Source organism: Harpegnathos saltator, unplaced genomic scaffold (assembly GCF_003227715.2).
Source record: "Harpegnathos saltator strain DR-91 unplaced genomic scaffold, Hsal_v8.6 scaffold528, whole genome shotgun sequence".
NCBI lineage: Eukaryota > Metazoa > Arthropoda > Insecta > Hymenoptera > Formicidae > Harpegnathos > Harpegnathos saltator.
In genome coordinates, this window is record NW_020230347.1 from 187,976 (window position 1) to 215,372 (window position 27,397).

The window sequence follows — 27,397 nt, forward strand, 5'->3', positions numbered from 1 at the left end:
ATAATGGCGCGGATAAGCGGCCAGGGATAAGTGAATAGATAAGTGTTTATTGCAGCTTCGTAGCGCGAACGGCGCCACACACACATACACACACACACACACACACACACACACACACACACACACATTGAATAGTTGAGGATGTGTGAACGCTCGCGCGAGAACATGACGATATGACAGAGCAATGATAATAATAAAAAATATTGATGATGACGATGACGATGACGATGACGATGATGATAGACAAAAGGAAACAAGTATAAAATATTGAAGTATTTTTTAATTAGATATGATTCGCGAAAATCGGCGCGAAGAAGGGAAGCCTCGCAGCAATATTCGAATGTAGTACAGGCATTGTTCCCTTTTCGCATCTTCTCGCCGAGATTTTCGCGTTCACCGCAGTTGCCGGGAATCCCGCGAATCCTAGGCGCAACAAATATCCCTGAAACGAAGGAGCGGTAAACGAATTACATCTTCAAGATGTACATTTATCCATTCCGGAATCCCGACAGGTCTCTCCCGTTATCGGATTATTACGCATACCGCGTGCGATCGTTTATCCGTAAAATTCCACTTCCTTTGTGAGGATAAACGTGAGAGATAATTGCCGGAGATTCGCGCGGGCGTGAGCGCACGTTTTTACTTTTTGAAAGTTAATTTACTCGCGAATGAAACGCAAACCCGCAGCTCGAATCGGAACGAGAGAGTCGAACGAGAGTCCGTGCGTGATATTTAGAGATAGCCGGCTTTTTTTCATCTTTTCTTGTTTTAAATATATCACGTTGCTTTTCGAGCTGCCTTTTTCGCCAGATTGTCCGACATCCGATCGCAGAAAAATCTACCTTGACCAAAGAGCAAATTGATGTGTCATTTAATGCCCCGTCGAATAATTAAATTGTATCAATGATCGAGAAAGCTGCGCGCGTTGCATAAATGACACGTTATTTATGGCCAAGGGAAACTTTCCCGTCGCTTTCACGGATAAAATTCGCATTTAATTATTGCGAGCTCATTGACAAGTATTATCCGATTTAACAAGGAATGCGCATTTACGATTAACACGTACGTCGAAGAGAGAGAGAGAGAGAGAGAGAGAGAGAGAGAGAGAGATGTGTGCGCAGATGCTTAAAACTTTGAATATTATATTGCTCGCGCGCGCGCGCTCTAGTAGATTTTAAAATGTCACAAAAGATCGAATTACGTTGGCTCTCTTGCAAAGGCAGGCGTAATGCCATTCCAGGCCGGCACTTAAAATGTTAAACTTTCGATAGATAGTTTGTTCTGTCGCACGCACATGCACGTTTCGTGGATAATTTCTTCGAGTGACCGAACCGTTTAAAAGTATTATTGTGCGTTATCAGTCAATCGCAATTTTCTGTGTCGCCCATTCGCCCGCTAGACATTTAATTCTTGTAATTAAAACTCCTACGAAAATTTTACTGTCAATTGTCTCTCGTATCAAGCAAGAAACAACAACAGTCTGTATCAACGTCTCCATTACGACGAAAATGTTTGGCAAGCGTATTTGTAACCAGTAATAAAAAAATTATATTACTTAAATTAACTACTGATTAAATTAATGCAAAATTAACCTTAGAAATTGCTGCAGAAATATATTATAGTGTTAGTTAGGACAATTTTATATGCAATTGTAACTGTACCATTTTGTAATAGAGCAATAAAAAGGTCCGCTCACGCGAATTTCATCGAATTACAATCGAGATTTCATTTTACAACATTAAAGTGTATAGCAATTACAAAAAGAAATAAATAATAAATAATAAATAATAATTAACAAACACAATTAATAAATTATTAATAAATTTATATAATAATGTTATAATATTAGCTACAATAACACGTATAAAATGGAATAATAAAAAGAAAATAAATAAAATAAAATAAATAATTAATAAATCCTGATATAGCTGGCCTTAATTGGCCAGCTACTAAACGTTTTACTGTAGATGGTGCCGAAAGCGAGTAGAATTTAAATGACATTAATCATCTTCTCCCCTCGATGCTCGCATTAAGAAATACCGCGGTAAAATACTGATAGATTTCAATCGCAAGGCCATATTGACGCGCTTCTCTCATTCCTTCGCAGCGAAACCTGGGCGTAAAAAAAAAGAAGAAGAAGAGAAGAAAAAAGAAAAAGAAAAGTGTAAAAAAAGGGAAAGAAAACGAGCGAAATAAAAGTTCGAGAGGTCGTTCATACGCGCCGTCGAGCGTGGCGGTTTTATCCGCAGCGTTCGAATACGGGCGAGCGGGGTTCATTTGAGATTAAATTACGCCCGCGTAATTAATCTTCGCGTAAGCTCGCGTACGTTCGCGCGCGCGCGCACGCGCGCTCGTACAATCGCGGGGGCGCGCGCTCCACTCTTGTCGAGCGTTCGATTTACGTCAGACCGTCAAGAGGGCGGGCAGGCGGGGCGGCAGAATTCGGGTCACGCTGAATGATTTATTCAATCCAGTAGGTCGCACCTATATTTGCAAAAATACCGCGCGCTCGTACTACGGACGCGCATCGAAAACGTATTTCCGTGCGAAATGTCGAAGATTCGGAATTTTCGACGGCGACAGTAACGTGTGCGCGCGCACGCGCAATCGATAGCCGACTAATCTTGAATCGGCGAGCGTGTTCCGATTGCATCCGAAGCGAAACTCTACAGCGGATATTCCCGACGCGCGGATTACCAACATCGCGTTTATCCACGCCGTCCAATTACTCCGTCCATGATCCACCGTGAACATATATACTTTTCGGCGGGACGCCAAGTAACGGTTCTAATTATGGTTTATTTACGGCTGAAATGACTCATTAACTTCTGCAAAGTTGTCGATCGGACAGTTGAGAGGAACTGTTAATGTCAATATGAGAGACCGACATCACAGTTTGAAAGTAAAATTACGAGACTTTAATTTCATTAATCTCAAATTCGAAAAAAATTATAAGAAACGTTCACGTATGAATCCCAAGTCTGGCTCGACATATTACATCGCGTCTTAGCAAAGATCATACGATACGTAAATTCGGGTCAAGAGAATAATACGTACTAAATTTATGACGTATTTAAGATTTTATGAGCAACATTTGCTTTTTAATCCCAAGAGGTAATTTTATCGAGTGAAGCATACTGCGAGCAGTAAGTGTGATATTTTATATATTTTCCTTAAACATTAACAATTTAATGCTTGTGACCTTAGCGTATAATAATTATGAAGAGCTAAAAAAAAATATTTTTAATTTTTCTTGTTTTCATTAAATGTTTGTTATGTGCCTTTTTTGATCAAGTGACATTTTATATTATTTTCTATGAATACTAATAATATTTGTAAATACAGAAAGTGTAACCTTCAGGTATAATAGATAAAAGGATTAAAGAGGACAAAAAATTTCCTTATTTTCATCATGTGTGTCTTTTGGACCAAGTGACGTTTAAAATCTTTTCCTGAAATATTAACAATGTGTTTGTGAATGTAACTTTCAGATAATAATTGTAAAAGGACTAATGAAAATAAAAAAGTTTTCCTTGTTTTCATTATGTGTACCTTTTTGACCAATTGACAGTTTATATTTTTTCCTTAAAAGTTAACAATGTGCGCGAATGTGACCTACGGATATAACAATTGTAAAAAAAAATTAAAAAATTTCCTCGTTTTCATTATGCATACCTTTTTTAATCAAGCCTCACGCGAAATTAGGACTCGACCCATAATTGAGACTATTACCTTATTCCTTCCCGCGAGAGAGGAGCCTGCGACACACAGAAACGGCGGCTGCGACTGTGGTGGCAGCGCGATTTCTACGCGGAATAATTGTTTCCGCGGAAGCCGAGGGCGAGATACAATTACAATTCAAATTGGCCCTTTGTACCAACGAATCATGCCGCGTCTGTGACACCCCGTTATGCACGAGCGGCCGGTCGTCCTTACGAAACATCCGGTTCGCGTGCGCGCGGGAGACTCGATTGCACGTAATACACTCTCGGGGCCGTGTAAGAGTAGCGGGCTCGCGGGGGCGACTTTCGCAGAAGCATGCAAAATATCCGGCCGGCCGCCGACACGCGTGATACGCGGAAGGGATGTAAAGCCGAGGTTCCGGAAACTCACACAGCCGCCACCGTCGCCCGCGCCGCACTTATGGTAATATCGAATCGGAAGTTACTTTTACGACGTCGAGCCCTCTTTTCTTGGCATGTTGTCAAGCGAAGCGAGGTACAACGAGGCACCGAAACCGTGCCTGATATCCGCACCAGTTGGAACGAGAGAGATCCACGTGTGTATCTATTTTATGGTCCTTTGCGATGCGCGCGCTGCCAAATTTCTTTCTCCTTCGTGCCGAGGCGGCGGACAAAGTCGGTTAAAGTCGGGAAAGCGCGAGTTGCGCGGCTGAAGTTGGGTAACACATAGGAACACATTGGGATGGTGAGTCTTATTTACTTGGAAAGCGCCGCAAATCGCTGGAAAACGCGCGAAAAATTGCTCATCGCGCCCTAGAGAGCTTCTCACGCGCTTCTGTTTTGTAAATACTTTAAACAGATTTTGAACTTTATAGAGAGATCGTTCCCCTATCATCTCACCGAATTACTTTAATTTTTCCAAAGATATTTATTTTTTCAAAGATGACACATACGTATGCAAAGTGTCTCATGAGAAGTTGTTGAGACTAATCAGCTGTCATTTTCGAATGTATTCAGATATTGTAAAAAAAAAAATTGCATTGAAAAGAGGAAAGTCTGCAGTTTTTAATGGATATAAATAAAATGTTAAAAAGATATTAGTGTATCAGTTTATTTCGTTAATGGAAAATGATAAAAAATATAATCAAATAAATTAATGAGAAACATTTTCAAAGTTCGCGCCATCTAAATTTGTACAAAACTCAATTCTTTTACGAAAACTCGTAAGAACTTTTCTCAACATGTCGTCTTTAATATTACAGACAATCTTCTTACTGTTACTAAATCTAGCACCGTTTTTTAATTTCCGGCATAATAATTATAACAATTGTCTTTAATGTACCCTTAAAGAAAGAATGGATTTAAATCCGATAAATACGGTGGCCATGTTAGTTCTCCCTGAGCAAATTTGGAATATCTCAAACCGACGACTCGGGTGCCATAAACTTTATACATTGTTTCGTCGTAACGCGTTCCGACGAAAGCAATTGATGAAATATTATTTTATACGGATATATCTTCAGGAAACGTTTTAATATCCTGTGTAACGTTGTTTTTGATATTTGAAGGGATTGGCCAGCTTTCCGAATAGAGGCATTTGGATTTTGCTCAAAGTACTCCTTAATTTCTTCAATATTTTCTTCTACAGATACAGACACAGAAGGACCTAACAGATCGTATCTACGATCTTGGGTAGTTCCATACTGCATAAAATTATCAATAATTCTGTTAAAAACAACACAAAGAATTATTTTAATGCAGATTTATTCTCAAAAAATGAAATGACATAACGCCTAAGTTTAAACAATTAATGAATTCTAACCTCTTCAGTGTGTTTTCGCTTGTAATTTTATATGTTCCATATCTAATACAAAACCTAACCTCTACAAGCACTATTATATAATTTTCTCTAGAAAAGAAGCACTCGATAAGACAGACCTGCTTCTATCACAATCAGAATAAAACTGCGGACCCTCAAGCGGCGGCCATTAACCTGAAGACTCGTTCTAAAATCATGGAGGGAAGAACCAGTCGTTTAGTTTTAGCAACTTCCCGTTGGACACCCTGTACAACCGTGTACAGAAAAGTAGTCCGTTAGATTTTATGTGAGTCGGAACATATTCGCCTTGTGTCCAACAGAAGAATTTGCTTTCCAAGCATGAAAACCCTCCAGTGCGTTCCAAAACTCACGTGAAGTATGGCGAACAACCTTTCTGCTCGCGATCTTGCGGACGTCCAATTCTCCCTTTTTAATTCAAACATTACCGATAAAAATATAACGTATAGCATCATGAATAAACATTCGGTATAAAATTTCACAAGAAGAAAGAAATTTCGGCGCATGAGCGACGAATGTCATATTTATGTCATATTAAAATCAAATTATTTTCTTCTAATTTTAATAAGTTCATCCCTAAAGAAATTGACACAGACATAATGATTGCTACATAGTGATATTAAAAACCTTCGTTCCTGACGCTATTTCGAAATTAGCAACTCATTTTAATGTGTTGATTGTTATTCAGCAAAACTCAATAAAAATGTATTCTTCTAGAGAAAACCTATGCAGATTAGTTCGTTAGCATATAGAATAAAGGATCTTATCCGTATGTCAGTTGCATGATAACTAGTATTAGTCAATCAATATGTTAATTAACGAACAACTGTTGATCAGAATTTATCTAAAAAGTAAATTTCGAAATTTGATCGATCCTTATCTCGTATATTCTGGTATCTCTTGGCGTTTAATTTTGTCAATGGACAGATTCCTCGAGATACTGTTTTATACTTTTCTAGAAATATTTAAATAATTAATATTTTGATAAAGCGGAATCTCGAACTCGAACTGTAATAAAACGTCCATACAAACAAGTCTCTGAGGAATCTTTTGTTAAAGTTTCGAATACATTTCTTCCTTGGACGTGCATATTTTTCCCATTATAATACTTTTAATTAGTAGCTTGAAAACCGCGGCGATATCCGCCTTTACTAAAAAGAAACCAACCAAGAGAACGCATCACTGGAAATCTACTAAACACTAATGTGAATGTCCCAATTAGTAGTGACTCAATTAGATATCATCCCCATTTGTGACAACTGCGCATCCGTCTTCTTCAATAAATCAGCTAATAAGGGTGTATTTATCCTAAATCATATACAGGGTATCTAAAAAGTTCTGGACCTGTAAAATATTTCAAAAACAAGACAATATTTCGAAAAAAAAAGTTTCATACAAATTGTATGGTTTCAAGGGGGATATAAAACAAAACTATATCAGTTTGTTTACAGATGGCGCCACTTTCGAAATATTCATTGATCATTATTTTTCTTAAATAAAAACCCCAATTTTTTATTACATCATCTTTTTCTACCAATTAATTTGAATAACTTTTGTCTGAAACATTTTTTTATTTGACTCATATTTTTTAAATATTTAAGGAAAACTTGGTAACTTTTTCAATATCTAACTTATATCTCGTTAACTGTTTGTCGGAAGAAAAAGTGGTACTAGACCTTTTTACTCTACTTGGTCTCAAGAATATATTGTTACAATAGCGCCTTGACTTTTGTTAATTTGATGATTTTGAAATTTCCAAAAACCAATAAGTTTCCATTTAAGAAAAATAATGATCAGTGAGTATCTCGAAAATGTCGCCACGTGTAAACAAAATGATATAGTTGTTTTATGTTCCCCTTGAAACCGTATAACTTTTGTGAAACATTTTTCTCTAACACATTTAGTTTTCGAGATATTTGACCGGTTCGGGGCTTTTTGGACACCCTGTATATTATCGATTATAACAAGTTTCGAATAAATTGTAAACCATAGTGAATGTGCTAAAACATCATAACAATTACAAGCATAACGGCGGCAGACTGAGCAATTACTCACTAATATCTTAGAGAGAAGTTGATAGTTAACATTGAATGTTTATTTGCTAGATTCAAGTAGCTATTTTTCAACCTTCTCAAAAGTGCTCAATAAAAAGACAAGACTAAACCGCTATATCGCCAGATAGTACTTTAGCTTATCATTTCTGAGAAAATATTATAAATAAATCAAAATCTTTCCGTAAATTGGAGAGAGATATAACACAACTGAAATCCCAAATATTTTCCAGCTTTTCAACAGAATCAACTTTATATACTTAGACTAGCATGTATCTTATTAATTTATTTCCACGGTGAGATAACTCGATCACTAATTGAGACATTCGCTTTAAGAGAAATTGGAAACTGCACGCGTGTGTAACGTCGCGTGCGCTGGATTTGGCAGTCGGACAATCGCGGATCGCGACTACGTATGTTACGACTTAATTCGCTCCCCCTCATGTGAGTAACTCGGCATCGAGCGACCGAATATCGGACACCAATAATCGAAGCACAGAGACTGAGCGGAACGAAACCGGCACCGTGTCGGCGAACGAGGACTTTCCGATTCGAGGACTCCGCTTCGCGCCGGACGCCACGGAAGTCGTGCTTCGCCGCGCGTTCTGCTTTATAAACGACGTCGTTTATTATTTTAATGATGTCATTAGTGAAATTTAAGTAAAGTTGTCAACCTGCCTCCTCTTCATCCGACCCGGGCCGACATAAGTTTCGCTTGTCGCGACGCCGCCGACACAATGCCGGCGTTATTTCACCCGGCCAAGACCGGCGAGAAACGCGAGTTCGCGGCAGTGATTTTTCAATTCTCCGGAAAATGACAGCTCTCCTCCTGTCGTATTCTACAAGCCGATTGTAGTGGACACGACGGCAAGGAGAAACGTCACGAGAAACATATTATATTTATATTGACGCGGTGAAATCTCTCTTTCTCTCTCTCTCTCTCTCTCTCTCTCTCTCTCTCTCTCTCTCTCTCTCTCTCCCTCCCTCTCTCTCTCTTCCCCACCGCTCTCCCGTATGCTCATCTCTTCCTTACTAACAATCGATTTCGCCCATTTCGATGAGAAACACGATAAAAGTGATTTAAGAGCGTAAAACAAAATCGGCGATAATAAACGGCCGCAGATTACGCAACGTCTCGGAGATAACGGTAATTACACGGTCGGCTGGATTTAAACGCCTTGTAGGTAAATTAGCCATGATACTAAAATTTCACTCGCTAAAATTTCTGGCGAGCGAATATACGCTATCTCTAAATTACAATATGCATAGACTTATAAATTATGTTATAAATTATGTCTCTGATTTTGAAATATAGGCGATCAATTGAGCCCTTTTGAAAGAGGATCAATTTTGCTTGAAATAACAATAAGATATATATAAAGCACATCGTCAGGAAAATTTTATATGTATTGTATGTATATATACAATCATATATATTTAATTTTTCTGGAAAATATTAATATTCATACACTGAGATAGTATCATATTAGTATGCCCGGCTAAAATGTACTCATATTATCCAAAATATTTGAGGATAGTATGAGAAAATGTTGCAAGGATAATTTAAATTTTCATACTGCTAAATTAAACGGATATCCAATTAAAACTATTAATTGTTGTAAAATGCATAAATTTAAACTTCGGTGTGTATATATTTCAGTTACGCGATACAGTGTCGTGTGTTATTCTATTAAAATGTTTTCTGCGCATGTATGAACTTTGCTTCTATGTGTGGTCATATACAGGGTGTCTCAAGTTTTTCCGTACAAACTTTAGTAGAATGTTCTATGAGCAGAAAGAAGAAAAAATGTTATATAAACATAGGTCTCAAAATGCTTTATTAGAAAGTTATAGCAAAAATAAAATACAAAATGTAAGAAACAATCACTTAAGTTCACATTTCAAAGTGCCGTCCGCCCATGTCAATATAAGCTATACATCGATGTACTACTGAATTTATCACCCTAAGACTTTCTTGCGGATTTTGTTTTATCTCTGCAGCTGTGTCGATAATTCTTTGTGTTAGTTCATTTCTTGATATGACTTGTGTTCGATAAACTTTTTCTTTCATTGTCCCCCACAAGTAGAAGTCTAATGGCGTTCTGGAGATCTGGTGATCTTGGAGGCCAAGATATCGGACTTCCTCGACCAATCCATCTTTCGGGATAATGTTCGTTTAACTACTGTTGTACTTGTCTACCACAATGTGCTGGGCATCCATCTAACTGTATCCACATGTGTTGGCGAGATAGTAAAGGTACATCTTCGAGAACAATTGCTAAATCGTTGTTAAGAAAGTTTAAAAAAGAATGTGCACTTAAACGTTCTGGCAAGAAATGTGGACCAATTAGCATGTCGTCGTACATGCCCATTCATACATTACAGCTGAATTGATGTTGAAAAGCTGTTTCTCGAACAGCGTACGGATTTTCATGTGACCATACATGGTTGTTATGAAAATTGAAAACATTACCTCTCGTAAATGTAGCCTCGTCAGTCTATAGTATCCTCGATGGGAGAAAATCATCTTCTTGTACTTGTTGCACGTACCATTCACAAAATTGTGTTCGCTTTTCGTGATCGGTTGGCAAAAATTCTTGTACCGGTGTGAAATGATACGGGTACCTGTTATCAGTTCGCAATGTTCTCCAAACCATACTTCGGGAGCTAGCTGGAGCTGATATGGCGCTCGCCGAACATTTGTAGTAGGATCATTATTAAACACATTAAGAATTCTTTGAGAACGACGATAATTACGTATAACTCCACATTCTGCCAATGGACGAAATAAACCCGTCGAACGTAATTGCAAATGAACATTGGTAAAGACTGTGTGATACGGCACTCTTCTATTAAGGAATCTTCGTTCATATTCTCTAGTAGAAGCCCTTGCATTTCCTGCACACAAACCGTACACATAATGAATATCCGTGTATTCTTCGTTTGTGAAAACTCGCAGCATTTTGAGACAATGTTCACTGTTTGTTATTACTAGCGAATAATCTGAAATACTCGCAACTCGACAGTTCGCGAGAGACTACCGTGTCTCTTGATTTAATTGATTTTATAGTTTTCATGATCACCTTCAACCATTTCTAACAGTAAACACGACAAGAAGAAGCGGATAAGATAAACATCATCTAACGGCGTACCACTTACTTATGTACACTCACTTCTTCAACGTGAAATTTTAAGTTTTGCTATAACTTTCTAATAAAGCATTTTGAGACCTATGTTTATATAACATTTTTTTCTTATTTCTGCTAGAACATTCTACTAAAGTTTGTACGGAAAAACTTGAGACACCCTGTATATAGGATATATAAAAAGTACAGGGACGGTGAAATATCTCGAAAACTAAGCAGTTCAGAAAAAAGTGTTTCAGACCAAAGTTGTCGAAATTAATTGGTAGAAAAAAATGATATAATAAAAAATTGAGGTTTCTGTTTAAAAAAAGTAATAATCAATGAATATCTCGAAAATGGTGCCATCTATAAACAAAATGATGTAGTTGTTTTATGTCCTCCTTGAAACCATACAACTTTTGTTTGAAACATTTTTTTCTAAAATGCTTAGTTTCCGAGATATTTTGCAGTGCCGTTACTTTTTATGTTATACTCTGTATAATCATATTTGTTCAGATATGTCTACACGTAAAAAATGCTGTAGAATAAAGAAAAAAATGTAATGTGATTAAACATCGATGATAGGAGCTGCCACAAAACATAAACATTGACTTCAGTTATATTTGTAATGTACAACAGCATTATTTTCTGCGTGAACATGTATAATTGTGTTATTATATTATATATAATTATGTTATTATATATCGCTATCTAGATACAAAGTTCGTATATAATTATTTTTTCCCGGGATATATATATAATGAGGAATTCATAAATCAAACAGAAAATTTGAAATCAATAGAAAAGTCAATATTTTTTTACTCATTTTCAATACAATCCCCTTTCGGGATTACGTAAGCACACAGATGTATTATTAATATAACATAAACTAATAAATCTATAATACTAATTATATATAATATATAATATAATACTAATTATATATAATAATACTAATTATATATAATATAGAACAATAACTCTGATCTAATAAATAATCTAACAAATAAACTCAAGTAGATATAAACTGATAAAAAAATTAATAATAAATTAAATTATAATTATGTTAAGAAATATTTAAACGAGACTTACGTAAAAAAAAGATATATATATATATATATATAATAAAAATAACACGATGAAAAATGACACAGTCAAAATATAAAAATTCTCGAAAATCATCACACGAACGTCGAGAGAACCTGAACTTGACTCGAGAGCGCAGACGATATGGCATTGCTTAGTTTAGGATGAAAATCACCAAAGTAGTCGAGAAGAGTAGACTATCTTTTCCCATTCTGCGTCTTCGAAGTATTCAACAAAAGATCGTAACGCCGGCGAGGACGACAGCGACAACGACGCAAAGGGCAACGCGCGTCAACGGCGCCCGGCGTCGTTTCTTTCGCGTCGCGTCTCCCGATTGTCTCTCTCACATCCGTTGAACTTACTCAACGCGAGACTCGCTTTCAAAAGGCGATCCCGTCCCAGCCAGACGTCAGCGGAAAGCGATGGGGGCGTATGCAGAAGGCCGTGATATTTCACGGCGATTCGTCCGCGCGTCGCCATATTTTTTTCACACGCAATTCTAAGCGTGCCGTCTGCGGGACGGACAAAAATGGAAAAATCTCAAAATTGCCCGCGGTAAATAAACAATAACGAAACAATCTATTGCACGCGAGTCTTCCTTACGTATATGTACGCACGATCGTGTCAAGCTTCCGAGATCGCGACGAGGAGAGGGTAAAATTGGATTTTATCAGGCAACACGTCGGAGATAGCGGTCATATTCGGACGTACGTACGCGATACATTTATTAGGAGTATCGCGTCGAAAGCTCGCGATTATCCGATGCAATAAAAGTCCATCAGGTTGTGAGAGCCAGCGAGAGGGAATATCGCGTTAACGAAGTGCTTGAAATATCGTCTATCGTAGGCGACTTCTCTATTTGCGAACGTACCTTTTTTTAAAACTCTTATGAGTCGTCGTTGGCGCTTTTTATCTTTGTACCGCGGCGCTCAACGTATCAGACGCATCCGAGTACACCTACATACATACACGTCATGTATTAATCCTAAACTTTACAAAACAGAGAGAGCAGGTTCCACAATTATACCCATGAATGACCCATTTTAAACGATCCAGGCAAAAATCTCGAAAAATATAAAAGATACTAACAAGGAACATCCGCGACGTGTGTCTCTCCGATTTCGACGAAACTTGGCATATTTATAGAGCAGCCAAAAATAAGAGACTTATATTTTTTTTATCGGTAATGGCTCAGGTTTAAGGAGTGAGACTACCGCTCAAAGTTTCACCCTCTTTATGATATCTCGATAATTATTGCAGATAGGAAAGAACTATTTGGACAAAAAGTGTACAGTTTTTTATGAAAAATAAAATAGGCTTGATTAGGATAAAAAATATTTGCAACAATTAACAAAATAACCATGTCAGGCTTAATTAGTAATTTACCAAATTCATTATATGGAAGAAAAAGTTAGCATTTTTCTAATCCATCTATATATTTTTCTATATATATCTATATATATATATATATTTTTATAATCCATCTATATATATATTGTTTCATATTTAAATTATATGGACGGTTACGATTTATAAGTAAAATGGATACGAGTACCATAAGGTGCATGGTAATGTACGTGAGTGCTTAATCGCTACGCAAATAATGAGTATCTTACATGTTTTGAACGTAGGTGTAAAAATAATTCAGAATATAACACATAAACTTAATTAATATATAATACATAAACATAAACATAAATTTTTGTTAACAGTGAGATCTATGAGATTCTGAGGTATCAGAAAGAATTGACGTGAAAGAAGAAAGAATTTATGATAATGCGCTGAAAAATCTGTGTTTAATCGAAAACGATTTCGATTTATTGATTAGTGGAATTATTTGTGGCACGAGCGGCATCAGTTATTATGCAAAAAAAATTGTTTTCTGTGATGGTGATGTTTAATATTTTTAATCTTTTAGTTTAATTACATAATATTATTTTCTTATTAAGACTTATTTTAAAATATTTATGCGATAACACTGTACATATGTGACAGTATAAATACTTTGAAACGAGACGCTTTTTGTTAAACATTAGTATACAACAAGATACACTGGTGAATATTTATGAAGAAGAATTAAAAAATAACTTATTGAATATTATACAATAATATACTTATTGCGGAGTAAAAGACATACCTGGACATTGATAAATACTGCAAATTGTAATGTCTCTATGTACGTATATATATAATATGTCGGTATAAACTCGCATGCATGCCTTTCTCGTTTGTTGTATTAAACACACTTGAAAACAATCTGATGTGGAATATATGTCACAAATAAAAAAATGTTTGGCGGCCCGCGTTTATGTGTTAATAGTTCTGAGTTATTTTTATATATGTAATATTTTATATTGTTGCATTAATAAAAATATATTTAAAAAATGTTCAAGTAGATGTTCGCTATTTGCATTGTAGCAATATAGCGGTTAAGCACTCGCGCAAGTTACTGCTCATACTGCACAGTTGAAAAAGTTGAAAAACGTTGCTGCAATGTTGCTATTGCTGAAACTTCTGTGCTGTATAGGTGAGCACTTTGCTCACCTATACATGGTACCACTTCTACTTATAAATTGTAATATCCGTATAATTTAAATATAAAAAATATATATAACTTATCGACCTTTGGAAATTTCAGAATCATCAAATTAACAAAAGTCAGGGCGCTATTGTAACAGTATATTCTTGAAACCAAATAGAATAAAAAAGTTTAGTACCACTTTTTCTTTCGACAAATAGTTAGCGAGATATCGTAAATAAAATATTGAAAAAGTTATCAAGTTTTCCTTAAATATCTCACAAATATTAGGCAAATAAAAAAATGTTTGAGATAAAAGTTGTCCAAATTAATGAATATTTCGAAAGTAGTGCCATTTGTAAACAAATTGATATAATTGTTTTATGTCCCTTTTGAAACCACGCAACTTTTGTCTGAAACGTTTCTTGGTATCTATCCTTCATATTTTTCGAGATTTTTGTCTGGCTCATTTAAAATGGGACACCTTATATTATAACAAATACTTCGAACAAACTGCCATATTCTAAATAAAAGTATAAAGAAAAATTTGGAAACGGTATTACTTCTCGATCGTAACTTCATGTATTGTTCACGATAGATTGATTATAATGTATCTTTCCTTTACGTGCATTGGAGAGGTTCCAAATGTTGGAATCACCAAGACGTTCGTTTTTCTGATATTTGATATTTGTAAACTTTACCGCGCACGAACAATGACGTTTGGCTCCTGCCTGTGTTTTATTTGTTACTTTTAAAATTATTTCATAATATACAAAAATAAAATTATACAAGGTAATAAAGCAAGGAAGCTACATATAAATACTATTCGATGCTGTTTATCATCTCCCTTTATTACGTTGTCCAGACGGAAAAGGGTGCATAAATTTTGCAACAAATTTACTCAATTTGTAAAGGTTGCATCCCTTATGATTTCATACGTCAGTCGTGTTTGTCACGTAGAACGACGAAATAGAAATACAAAAAAGTGCAAAACGAAAACGATGAAAATTTACTGAAAACAATATGTCATGCAAAATGCAATATGTAAATCGCGCAACTTTTAGTAAATTCATTGCTGCGTCAATAAAACCAAAGGATTTACACATCTGCACATGTATTGTATGTAATTTATTATGATACGTACGATGTAAATTTAACAATTAATTCAGCACAGTATATTTGCTTCCGAGATGCAATTTAAAAACTCGTAAAATTCCCATCATCGTCGGACAATCGTCTCACTTTCTAACAATTAAGCCGCAGCATAACCGACGTCGCATCTCCTACGACAGATCCCACGATCGAAATTCCGCATCGATTCCTCCCCCCACCCTCTCCCACCTCCCATCGCCCTTCGATCAAACGCGAGACAGGATCGACGTCGCGTTTCCGAACTCGCTCCACTCGGCGTGTAACGGGCGCGAGCGCGTCCGCGTTTTAATTGCATTCGGCAATCACGCGCGTCGCGTGTACGTTATATACATAAATAAATTCCCCGAGCCGGCCGTGTCGTGCGTATTCGCCGACTTTCCGGCCGCGCGTACCGAAAACTCGCTCAAGCGTGGTCCGATAGAGCGCGACCGCTCGGGCCCGATAGAAAATGTATGCGCGTTTATTTCGCCGGGGCTCCCGGCGCCGATAGAATGCAAAATAATGGCAGCCTGCCGGATATTTGCGGCCGCGACTGTGACAAATATATCAGATAAAGTTCCCCCTCTCCCGCGTCCCGCCCGCACCGCCGTACCGACCGGCCGGCCGGCCGCCTCGCGCCGTGCCGTTCCGTATCTCTCTATATTGATTCACCGCGGACTGATACTCCAGCCGGTATCACATTTTCGATCCTGCGGCCCCCCTCCTCCCTGTGTTCTCGACGATATCAATTTTAAAGATCCCCCCCGCGCCGGCGAGCCGGCGAGAGAGGCTTTTACGGTTTTACCGCGGCTAAGAGTTCCTGCCGAATTCAAGCGGCGGCGGCGCATATTCTCGCGTCGCCGCTTGAAGCGTAGCGCGAGCGAGCGTATCGATTCGCGAATCCGCGGGGATTTGGGGCGGTTTAAGGGCGAGGGTATTTTCACGTTACAATAGTAACGGGCTATATACGCCGCCTCTTACTACGGCGACTATTTAAGGGCGCAAGCGCGGTTATTAGGTCAGTATTTTCGTAACTACTCGAGAGAAAGAGCGGCTTTTTTCTCTTTGGAAAGTAGTCGCTGCGAAATATGTCATGCCGGGGTATCGCGCAAATACATTCAGCCGGCGTCCTAAAATTGGGCCGTTTCCATTCACGGTAGATTTGGTAGATGTACAGGATTACCAAAAATTTGTAATCGCCCGCATTATATCCTATGAATATTTGTGTGATCGTTCGAAGGGATAACTATGATACCTTATGCGATTTTTACTTCTTTCTTTATTCATACTATTGTATTATTTATAATATTTGAGCAGTTCCATTCAAAGTATTCAAAGTACCGTGAAGCCTCGGTATAATTCGACGTTTCAAGCTGGATTCCAAAGTTTTAGTATAATTCGGTGTTTAAAGTTGAAGTTTGAAACTTCAAACAATTCGACATCAAAGATTCAAATCATCCAACTCTATTTGAGGATACGAAATATTAAAGCTCTTAGCAGAATTAATTCGGAGAAATGCAACAAGATTCTGCGCAGTTAATATTTGCTTCAATATTCAAGTTCGAATAATAAAGGGTAAGCAATATAATTATTGGTATCTCTATGATCATCGGCGAGGTGTATAAAAAATCTTAGGAAATAAAATTCCTCTAGCATACCTTCTACTCAAATTTTAACCGAAATTGCTCATTTAAATGACGCGCGTTTAAGATACTTCAAAATCCTTTTCTGGTTAAGTTGGTACCACTGCACTTAACTTCCATACAAAATCAGAACACAATCTGTCAATTAGTTTATTCGTGGCGGCTGTTTATGTCAGTCGACTTCAGGTACCATCTGCAATTTTTACGACATCGAATATTATGGAGCAAAGAGCTTGCCTTAAATTTCGTGTTTCCAACTGAATTTCTTGTGCCGACGCGTTGAAAATGCTACAAAAAGCATATGGGGATAACTGTATTTCAAAAACACAGGCAAATGAGTAGTATAAATTGTTCAAAGAGGATCGTACAGCCGTCGAAGACCTGACATGGTATTTGACATGAATGGGCGACCAGAACGAAGTTCTGGTCGCCCATCCATGTCAAATACCGACGAAAATATTAAAAGAGTGAAGAAATTAGTACTTGGAAATTGCCGTGTGAGCGAAAAAAAGATTGCTACCGAGCATAACCTATCAAATGACTCTGTCCATATCATTTTGACCGAAGTTTTGGACATGAGACGCGTTGCAGCACGGCTGGTGCCGAAACAGCTAAATTTTTTGCAAAAAGGGTACCATAAAAATGTGGCCAAAGAAATGATTTTTCAAGCATCTACCGACAAAACGTTCATGCAACGTATCATTACTGGTGACGAAACGTGGGTTTATGAATACGATGACGAAACTGGTCAACCATATTCAGAGTGGCGTTGCGATAATGAGGCAAAACCCAAAAAGCCATGTTAAAGTCGGTCAAAAATTAAAGCAATGCTGACCGTTTTCTTTGATCGCGGCGTCGTGCATTCAGAATTTCTTCCGGAAGGCGAAATAGTTAATAAACATTACTACTTGGGCGTTAGGAGGCGTTTGAGAGAGCAAACTCGTAAGAAAAGGCTCGATTTGTAGAAAGACAACTCATGGATTTTGCATGACGATAATGCACCATCGGCATACATCGCTTCTCGTACGAGACTATTTGGCCAAACATTCGACTAACATCATTCCGCAGGCACCGCACTCGCCAAATATGGCACCCTGTGACTTTTTTCTTTTCCCAAAACTCAAATTACCGTTTCGTCGTAAGCGTTTTGAGACGACTGAGGCGGTGAAAGAGAACTCGCTGAAGGAACTCAAGGCCATATCAAAATTGGCTCAAGAAAAGTGTTTTAAAGATTGGATTAAACGTTGACATATATATGTCGCACAGAATGGGAACTATTTTGAAGGCGACAAGATAAATTTATCTGAATAATTGAATATTCTGTGTTTTATTGGTCGATTCCGAGTACTTTCTGAGCAGAAGGTGTTAACGAAGAGTAACTACGATATATACAGATGTAATTTAAAATTCAGAAATTCTTGAAACCTTGTAAAAAATCGAAGTTTCAGGTATAATAAAGCTTTAATGCGCAATTTTAACGGGATTATTTTCAAGCAATTGAATCTTCGACGGAATGAAATGACGATAGCTGAAGATTGACTTTGGCATGTCGCGGAACAGCTCATGATATGTTAAGAATTCAAAGATACAACACCATTTGCGAATAAACTATCGAGCGTTGACCTTTGACATATTGGAAAACATTGGTCTCTCTTTCAGGCTAATTAATAGAATACATCTCCCGTATCGCATCTCCCGTAGTTTTCGCACGTTTAACGTAGGTGAGAGATGTAATTATTGCTGTATAATTCCGGTTAAATTTCGATAAGCTCACCTGGTTAAACACATATAATTCAATTGCATTATTATTAAATTTTCGTTATACGTAGAATCGAACGCATCGCAACTACTCATAATTACGAATAACGTACGTCGCACCATACGTGAAATTTTTACGTTCAAGTCAAACATGAATATAAAATATAGAAGAATATAGAAGTCAACTATACACGTTATATGCTGACACCGATATGAAATGATAGGTGTCTAATAAATCGAGTAATAATTTCGGATTTTTCAACTAATGTTCGAAACGATCATATATTTTTATGCTGTTACAATTTGAAATAACGTACACACTATTTTGATGTATCGCTTCCTATCATCTTTCACACGTACATCATTCCTCATAATTAGAATAACATAAAAATATAAACATAAAAATATATATTTTACCTGTGTAATAGTATACGAAATCCGACGATTGTTTATACGATCCAATTACAATCCAATAGAAAGCCTAAAGAGACTTTCGATCGATTGATATTTGAGCGACATTTATTGATCTTACTCTACGCGACCTGTTATTCAGTCATGACAAAGCTCATAATAGAACTCCATTTTCGCGAGAAAGTTCCAAATAAATGACAAGTCCCAAATATATTAAGACAATTCTAACGAGAAAGAGAAAACGACAAGCGTCCCATGATGCCTGTGCACAGTCGACGTTAAGCCCGTATCAGACTATGGATTGGGATTGAATATTGGATTGAAATTTAACCAATCAGAGTTAACTTTACTATATTTGAGGTTATTTTCTTTTTTCTAATTGGTCAAATTTCAATCCAATCTCAATCCCAATCCATAGTCTGATACAGGCTATACGATGCCTGACCTCTCAAGTTCATTCAACAGACACGTGCGGTAAAGGTTAACCATCCCCAAGAGCAACGCCATCCTCAGCATGTCCACCGGCATCGGCAATACACGTGGCGGTCAGTGTAGGCGAGGCGCGCACGTGAGAACGCGTGACATTAACCCGATTAATCTCGACCGATGCGACCGTTCGCTCGCTCGCACGTCGCACGTCGCCGACGCACGCTTGGTCGTTCTACGTGAAACTAACCTAACCTGAACTAAGCGTCGGTGTAATTACGCGAGAAAGGGCATGAGTTATCTTAAAGACCCTTCTCAGTTCAAAAGGTTGCAAAAGTCGATTTTCTTCATAAATTGATAGTTTTAGGTATGTAGAAATAACGCCTTAAATGGTTTCTTTTAATATGTAAAATATTTTCGGAGTAATTCAAGTTAAACGTGGGCAAGTCATGAAGCGCTCAGGTCAGAAAGAGTCGCAGCCCTTTTTGTTAGTTGGGTTCCATGTCTAAATACACGCGTGCAGCTCATTGCATTCGGCGAAAACCCTCTATTTCAAACTAGTGTTGGTTGTCCGTTATAGTTATTGAATACCAGGTATGTAAATATGAAACCGGGATTTTTGTATAGAAAATACATGTTTATTGTATGAAAATGATAAAAAATATTTTATTCGAAGTATTGCCCATCGCTAGCTATACATTTTTCCCACCTGTCTGACAATTTGTGGATGCCACGCCAAAAAAACTGTTGCTCTTTTGAGGCAAACCAGTCATCGAGACATTTTCGTACATTTTCGTAAGAAGTGAAGCGCTGCTCAGCAAGTGCGTGTCCCATCGATGCAAACAAGTAGTAATCGGACGGAGCCAAGTCTGGTGAGTAAGCCGCATGCGAAAGTATTTCCCAACTAAACCTCAATCGTTTCCTTGACCAGTTTTGCTGTGTGTGATGGTGCATTATCATGAAGCAAAATCACTCTGTGTTGCCTTTTTTGATATTCTGGTCGTTTTTCACGCAAAGCTTGATTCAAATCGATCATTTGTTGTCGGTAGCGTTCAGTATGAACTATTTCGCTAGGTTTTAGCGGCTCATAATAGATCACACCCTTCTGATCCCACTAAACACAGAGCATTGTCTTTCGTCCATAGCGATTTGGCCTTGCAGTCGATGTCGATGGTTCGCCTGGAGTTACCCATGATCTTTTACGCTTAGGATTCTCAAAATATATCCACTTTTCATCGCCAGTCACAATTCGATGGAGAAATGACTTTCTTTTGTACCTGGCGAGCTGCATTTCGCAAGTAGTTTTTCGATTTTCCTGCTGTCTTTCATTCAGTTCATGTGGAACCCATTTTCCCATCTTCTGGACTTTTCCCATAGCTTTCAAACATATGGAGGCGGCTTCTCGTGTTACATTTAATTGATCCGCGAGTTGCTGGTGCGTTTGAGCGTCGTCCTCATCCAACAATGCTTGCAATTCGCTGTCTTCAAACTTTTTCGGTGGTCTTCCACATTCTTCGTTTCTCACGTCAAAATCACCACGTTTGAGATTTTTAAACCACTCAAAGCACTGTGATTTACCAAGAGCATGCTCACCATAAGCTTCGACAAGCATTCGATGCGATTCTGCAGCAGTTTTCTTCAAATGGTAACAGAAAATCAATGCCGTCCGCAAATCGTAGCTTCCAGGCACAAAATTCGACATGTTCAACGCTATTACAAACTATGCTGTTGTATGAAACTTGTATTGTTGTGAGTTGAAAATCTTTGTCAGATGTCAACAAATGGAAATGGCGCCAATGACGCGGTTTGACGGTAACTACATTGACAGCTAGGGCCATCTATGGGCAAATTCAGGCTTCATATTTACAGACTTGGTAGATCCTATACGGGGGGGTGTCCCATTTAACCTGACATATCGTAATATCCGGAAAACTATATGTCGGATCAAAAAAAGCGGGTAATGAAATTTGTTCGTCTCGAAGGGGGACATCCAATGATATCAAACTCGACCTCCCACCCCACTCCCGGGGGGTGAGGGTGGGGGACAACTTTGAAATCTTAAATGGTAACCCCCATTTTTTATTGCAGATTCGGATTCTACGCCATAAAATACGTAAGTTTCGTCCGAAACTTTTTTTTTATTCATAATAGATGGCGCTGTAATCGCAAAAAATTAGATTTTCTGCAATTCTCCAGAAATGATCATTGGATTGAAAAATAAAAAAATACCTATTCAATATTTTTAAAAGTATTTTTAAAAAACATAATAACAGTTATTCCCCCCTATCCCCTTGGGGTAGGGTGGGTGGTAACGTTCAAATCTCAAATGAGAACCCACATTTTTCATTGCAGAATTAAATTTTATGTGAAGTTTTATGGAAACAATTTTTTTCATTCGTGATAGATAGCGTTGAATTTTGCCGAGAAACTACTTTCAAAATTTCTCCTACATTCGCCATAAATGAAAATCATTTCAATTTTTTCTTGCACAGTTACATAATCCATGATGCAAAGTCAGAAGAGAATGATAGTGGCATGAAACACTCTTCAAAAATTGATTAAGCACCTCTCCTGATTAGAAAGGTAAGTATCTAATAATGATTGTCTTTTAAGTTCTATGGGCGCGGACGATGGAGAGATGCCACTAACAAATTAATTATGCAAAATCACCCCGTGATAGTGAGAGGCGAGAGGACTCACCTAAAACAAGCACCCCGAAGGGAACAGAAAGCTACTACGTCCTCGTCGTTGTTCCTGGGTAACGCTAAAAGTAGTTTCTCGGAAAAATTCAACGCTATCTATCACGAATGAAAAAAATTGTTTCCATAAAAGCTTCACGTAAAATCTAATTCTGCAATGAAAAGTGTGGGTTCTCATTTGAGATTTGAACGTTACTACCCACCCTACCCCGAGGGGATGGGGGGAATAACTGTTATTATGTTTTTTAAAAATATTTTTAAAAATATTGAACAGGTATTTTTTTTATTTTTCAATCCAATGATCATTTCTGGAGAATTGCAGAAAATCTAATTTTTTGCGATTACAGCGCCATCTATCACGAATAAAAAAAAAAGTTTCGGACGAAACTTACGTATTTTGTGGCGTAGAATCCGAATCTGTAATAAAAGATGGGGGTTCCCATTTAAGATTTCAAAGTTGTCCCCCACCCCCACCCCCCGGGAGTGGGGTGGGAGATCGAGTTTGATATCATTGGATGTCCCCCTTCGAGACAAACAAATTTCATTACCCACTTTTTTTGATCCGACATGTATTATAGTTTTCCAGATATTACGATTTGTCAGATTAAATGGGACACCCTGTATATTAGTAGGGTCAGTTTATTTCTGAGCATCGTTACGGAGACATATATTCTCAATAAAGCGGTTCGTTTCGAAAACATGGATTGAAAACATGGCTCCAACGACTAGCAACGTCCGTCACGTACGCGAAAACGAAAGATTCATGGTAATAAATATATATTTTATACAGAAAGTTCAGGTAGTTGGGGTGATTGGCAACGCGTTAAAGGTAACAACGATCTCGATGGTTTCACCCATAAACTACCACTACATCCAGATGTTCAATCGGCCATAAAATTAATCTATGAAGATTTAAGTAGTCCAGACTTATTAAAAAGATATGTTGGGGGTCATGCTCAAAATAATAATGAAAGTTATAATGCTGTTATATGGCAAATGGTCCCAAAACATATATTTAAATACTGGAGAGAAAATTGTAAATATTGCAGCGTATTTGGCAGCTGGTTTTTTCAATCAGGATAATACAACAATTTTACATATGCTCCACTTAATGGGAATAAAAGTAGGACATGTAGCCGAAAACTATATTGAAAAGAAAGATGCGCGCTTGAAAACAGCGGCGCGCGAAGCGACTTTTGCCTCTAAAAAAGCGAAAATCACTCAAAGAATACGAAAAAAATGAATTAATAGAGCATCAAAAAGAAGAGGAAACATGTTTATATAGCCCTAGAGATCGCTAATTGAAGGTAAATATTGAATTAATGAAGAACTTGTCATCAAACTTTAAATGCGTTTTTCTCGAAATGCTGTTTTTCAACACTATGGTGTGGATAATTCTAAAACTACTTATCCGATTGACTTGAAATTGCCATACACCTTTCAATTTATTGTCCCTACTGCATGAACTACTATGGTGTATGTATTTTTGTTATTTCTATTTTTTTACTATAAAAACACTGTAAAACTTCGTGAAAAAATGATTTCATTCCTTCTACATGACGCTATTTTGTTAATAATGATTTTTTTTAATTTCCGTAGTTTATGCAATAAAGGACACCCTGTGAATTAAAAAAGAAGTCAGTATTATGTTGCAGCTCAACTTGACGAGAAGATTCACATCATGGAGGCATGTGGATTTCATTAGCCTCTGTTAGTCCGGGCATATCATTGTCAATACATATTATATTTAACAATGCCAAACGTTCTGGATGGTCTGTCGAGGTCACAACTGCAGAAACTATTCAAAAAGTCCGTGGTGATGAAGGATATAAAATTGAAGGTACGTGAGATTATTCAGATCTTAGGCATTTCAAATGACCGGATGTATGATTTTTTGAAAGAACATTCACATATGAGAAAATGACCTGCAAGATGAGTGCCGCGTTTGCTCACACTCGATCAAAAGCGTGAGCGTGTGAATATTTGTAAACGAAGTTTGAAGCTGTTTCGACGTAATCCGAAAGAATTTTTGCGCCGTTTCATAACAGTTGATGAGCACAGTCGGATTCATCACCATCAGTCTAAGATCGAGAAATAGTCAAAACAATAATTTGCAGTCGGAAAGATGATGGTCACTGTTTTATAGGATGCTCGTTGATTTCATAATCTTCGTTGATTTTCTAGAGAAAGGTAAATCGATAACTGGCAAATATTACGCATCTTTACTATTATTGTTTGAGAAAATAAAGAAAAACAACCGCATTTAGCGAAAAAGATTCTGTTTCACCAAAACAATGCACCAACTCATTCCGCAACTGTGGCAGCAAAACCGCATTTGCATTACACTACGAAATCCTTCCGCATCCTTCTACTCACCAAATTTGGTATCCTCGAACTATTATCACTTAACATAAAAAATGAGATCAAGAAATTTGAGCATTGTTGAACTGAGTGTATAGGCTCAGAGGGAAAAATAAAAAATATTTTTATATGTTGAGAAATAAAAAAGATTTATACGTTGAAAAATAAAAAAGATTTTTCGCGAAAAATTGAATCTTCAATTTTTACAATATTTTAGCGCTGTTCACTGATGACCACTACGAAAGTTCACACGTTAATTCTTCGAGTGCAGAGTACTTCAGAACTAAGCAATCGTTCAAAACGAAATACTTTGAGCCGTCGTGAGTCAATCGTGAACGAAATAGCTTCTTGAAAAATCGAAAGCCACAGACCGAGATAAACGAAGTATTATCTTTTATTTTCGTCGTTAAAGTATTGATATAAATACTTGAAATATCTTGTTCTGCATGATATTCAAGATATGTCCTTGCAAATATGAGCGCCCATCGTAACAGTTACCAGTGCTTACGCATAAGCCGAGGTAATTCCTTGGAAGCGTACGTGCAAATCTGGATTCACAATCCACGTCAATGATACGAACACGCATACGCGAAAGATCAAAGATTGTGAAGAGAACGATCGGGCATGTGTTCTCGAGTGTCCTCTTCATATTTTATATCACGACATCTTGCGCTTGAAAATCCCAGCGCTTCTCGATAACAGTTTCAGACCGAGCGCGAGCGAGAGGAGCGTTTATTTTCTGTCAAGTCGCGATGTGAAACCTTTTGTTAAAATAAAGCACGTCTGAATCAGGGACGACATTTTGCCTAAGACCCATACTCCAAGATAAGGGACACGTCCTGCGAAAGGGAAAACCGCGTCCGTCTGAGCCGCTCGGTCAGCCTGACGCGATGGAAGCCCGCCAGACGATTTATTGAGACAAATTGAACGGACGGCAATCCGGGAGCGAGTCAGGAGAAAGAGAAAAAGAGAGCGGTGTGTGCTCGAACGGCTTCGAGCGCCGCTTCCGGCGCCGTCGTTTCTCAGCTCGCGATGTAGGGTGAGTGTCCTGACGGAGGGTGAACGCGACTTCCGTTAACCCCTTCACACCCGCAGCTACATCATGACCGCGATCTTTCTTCATTTGTAATATCATAAATCAAAATATCTTACTCCTCGCGCTCAAGAACCACGGAAAAGGAGTTGTGAATTCAATTCGAGAGAAAGGAGAAAATGTAATCTCCCTTCTTTTTCTCTTCTCTCTCTCTCTCTCTCTCTCTCTCTCTCTCTCTCTCTCTCTCTCTCTCTCTCTCTCTCTCTCTCTCTCTTTCTCTCTCTCTCGAGCACGTAGTGGCGTCCAGCACAGATGAATGAACGTAAACTATCGCAGGGGAGGGGAGAGATCGGTGTGTATTAAAAATTATCTCGAAAAAAGTGGAAACGCAAACAAGGACGATAGCCGTGAACATCCTGCGCAGAATGTAAATTAAATACGCTCGTACACGAATAAAAAATAACTTTTGCGCCACGCGTTGGTCACGCGCAATATTATATCGGACAAAAGTTGCGATATGAATGAACGCGTGATAGACAAGCTGCATTTTTTTCGTGCCTGTCCGTTAATGTAGGACACACATTGTGCGATACGAATGCTGGAGTTCCTATGCAACAACCAAGGGTAACCCAAACTACGCATTCCCGGTGAGACCTTCCACGAAACCGTGAAAAAATTGCACGCTTCGAGCACGGTCATGTGTGGAGCTAAACCCGGCTGAAGTTTTAAAACGACAACCCTTAATTTCGATTCGATTCGAGTTAATTGTTTATCGAGAAATGTCGATTTAATTTGCGACGTCTCAGATTTGGTGGATTTAACGATGATTTCACCAAACGTTTTCACTAAGCAGATATCGACTCACATTTCATTCCAAAATTCGCCAACGAGAAGCTCGATATATTCGAGACACTGTGTATGTGTAGAACGTTTGCTATCACTAGAGAAACCGTGATCCCAACAGATCATCGTGTATTTTTTTATATAATAGTATGTAAAATATTGAGTTGGCGGTTTTTGTTTCAGCGTAAGTTTCATGCGGATTCGCTTTTCTTTTCTCAGCGCTATCGTGCATATCGAATACATATTTGAAAGGTTATGTTTCACTGTTTATGTTATGCTGTGTTTAGTTTGGCTAACATCAGTATTATGTGTGCTACGTAGCTGTGAACATGGAAATAAATAACGTGCATTATCGTCACATTTTGCTCTATTACTGCATTATCGTCACAATTTGCTCTATTATTTTAAAAAAGGCAAACGAGCTGCGGATGCTCATAAAAAGATATGCCATGTGTGTATGGAGATGATGCCTTAACAGGACGCGTATGCCAAAAGTGTATGCTAATTTCCGTTCTGGAGATTTCGACGTCAATGATGCGCCCCGCTCCGATCGCCCGACTGAGATTAATTCAAGTGACATTAAGGCTATAATCGAAGTAAATCCATTCCAATCGGTACGAGAGATTGCTACGACATTGAATATATCCCACACAAGCATAGAAAAGCATTTGTGTCAGCTGGGTTTTTCGGTTTAATGTTTGCCGCATCAATTAACCGAGGCTAACTTGACCACACGCATATCCATCTGCGATTCGCTACGGAAACGCCAAGAAAACGACCCATTTTTTAAAC

General features: G+C 37.9%; 2 protein-coding genes across 2 annotated transcripts in view; both read right to left on the reverse strand.

Annotated features, from left to right (window-relative positions):
- The window catches only part of LOC112589500 (uncharacterized), a gene marked incomplete at its 3' end in the record, with an annotated part of 95,224 nt that overhangs the window by 22,115 nt on the left and 45,712 nt on the right, over positions 1-27,397 (reverse strand). The gene's annotated exons all lie outside the window — the stretch shown is intronic.
- On the reverse strand, positions 9,076-10,725 carry LOC105183015 (uncharacterized). Its single transcript, XM_011140858.3, has 2 exons — positions 10,045-10,725; positions 9,076-9,849 (listed from the first exon to the last, which is right to left on the reverse strand). Exons 1-2 carry the CDS (start codon positions 10,531-10,533, stop codon positions 9,793-9,795), a joined length of 546 nt encoding a protein of 181 aa, XP_011139160.2. The 5' UTR covers positions 10,534-10,725; the 3' UTR covers positions 9,076-9,792.

Bases quoted from the DNA above. Each gene is read 5' to 3' on its own strand.
- LOC105183015 (XM_011140858.3), bottom strand. From the start codon at position 10,533: ATGCTGCGAGTTTTCACAAACGAAGAATACACGGATATTCATTATGTG. The intron at 9,850-10,044 runs GTAATGTTTTCA...ACAACGATTTAG, and splicing joins CGAGGCTACATTTACGAGAG to CAATTGTTCTCGAAGATGTA.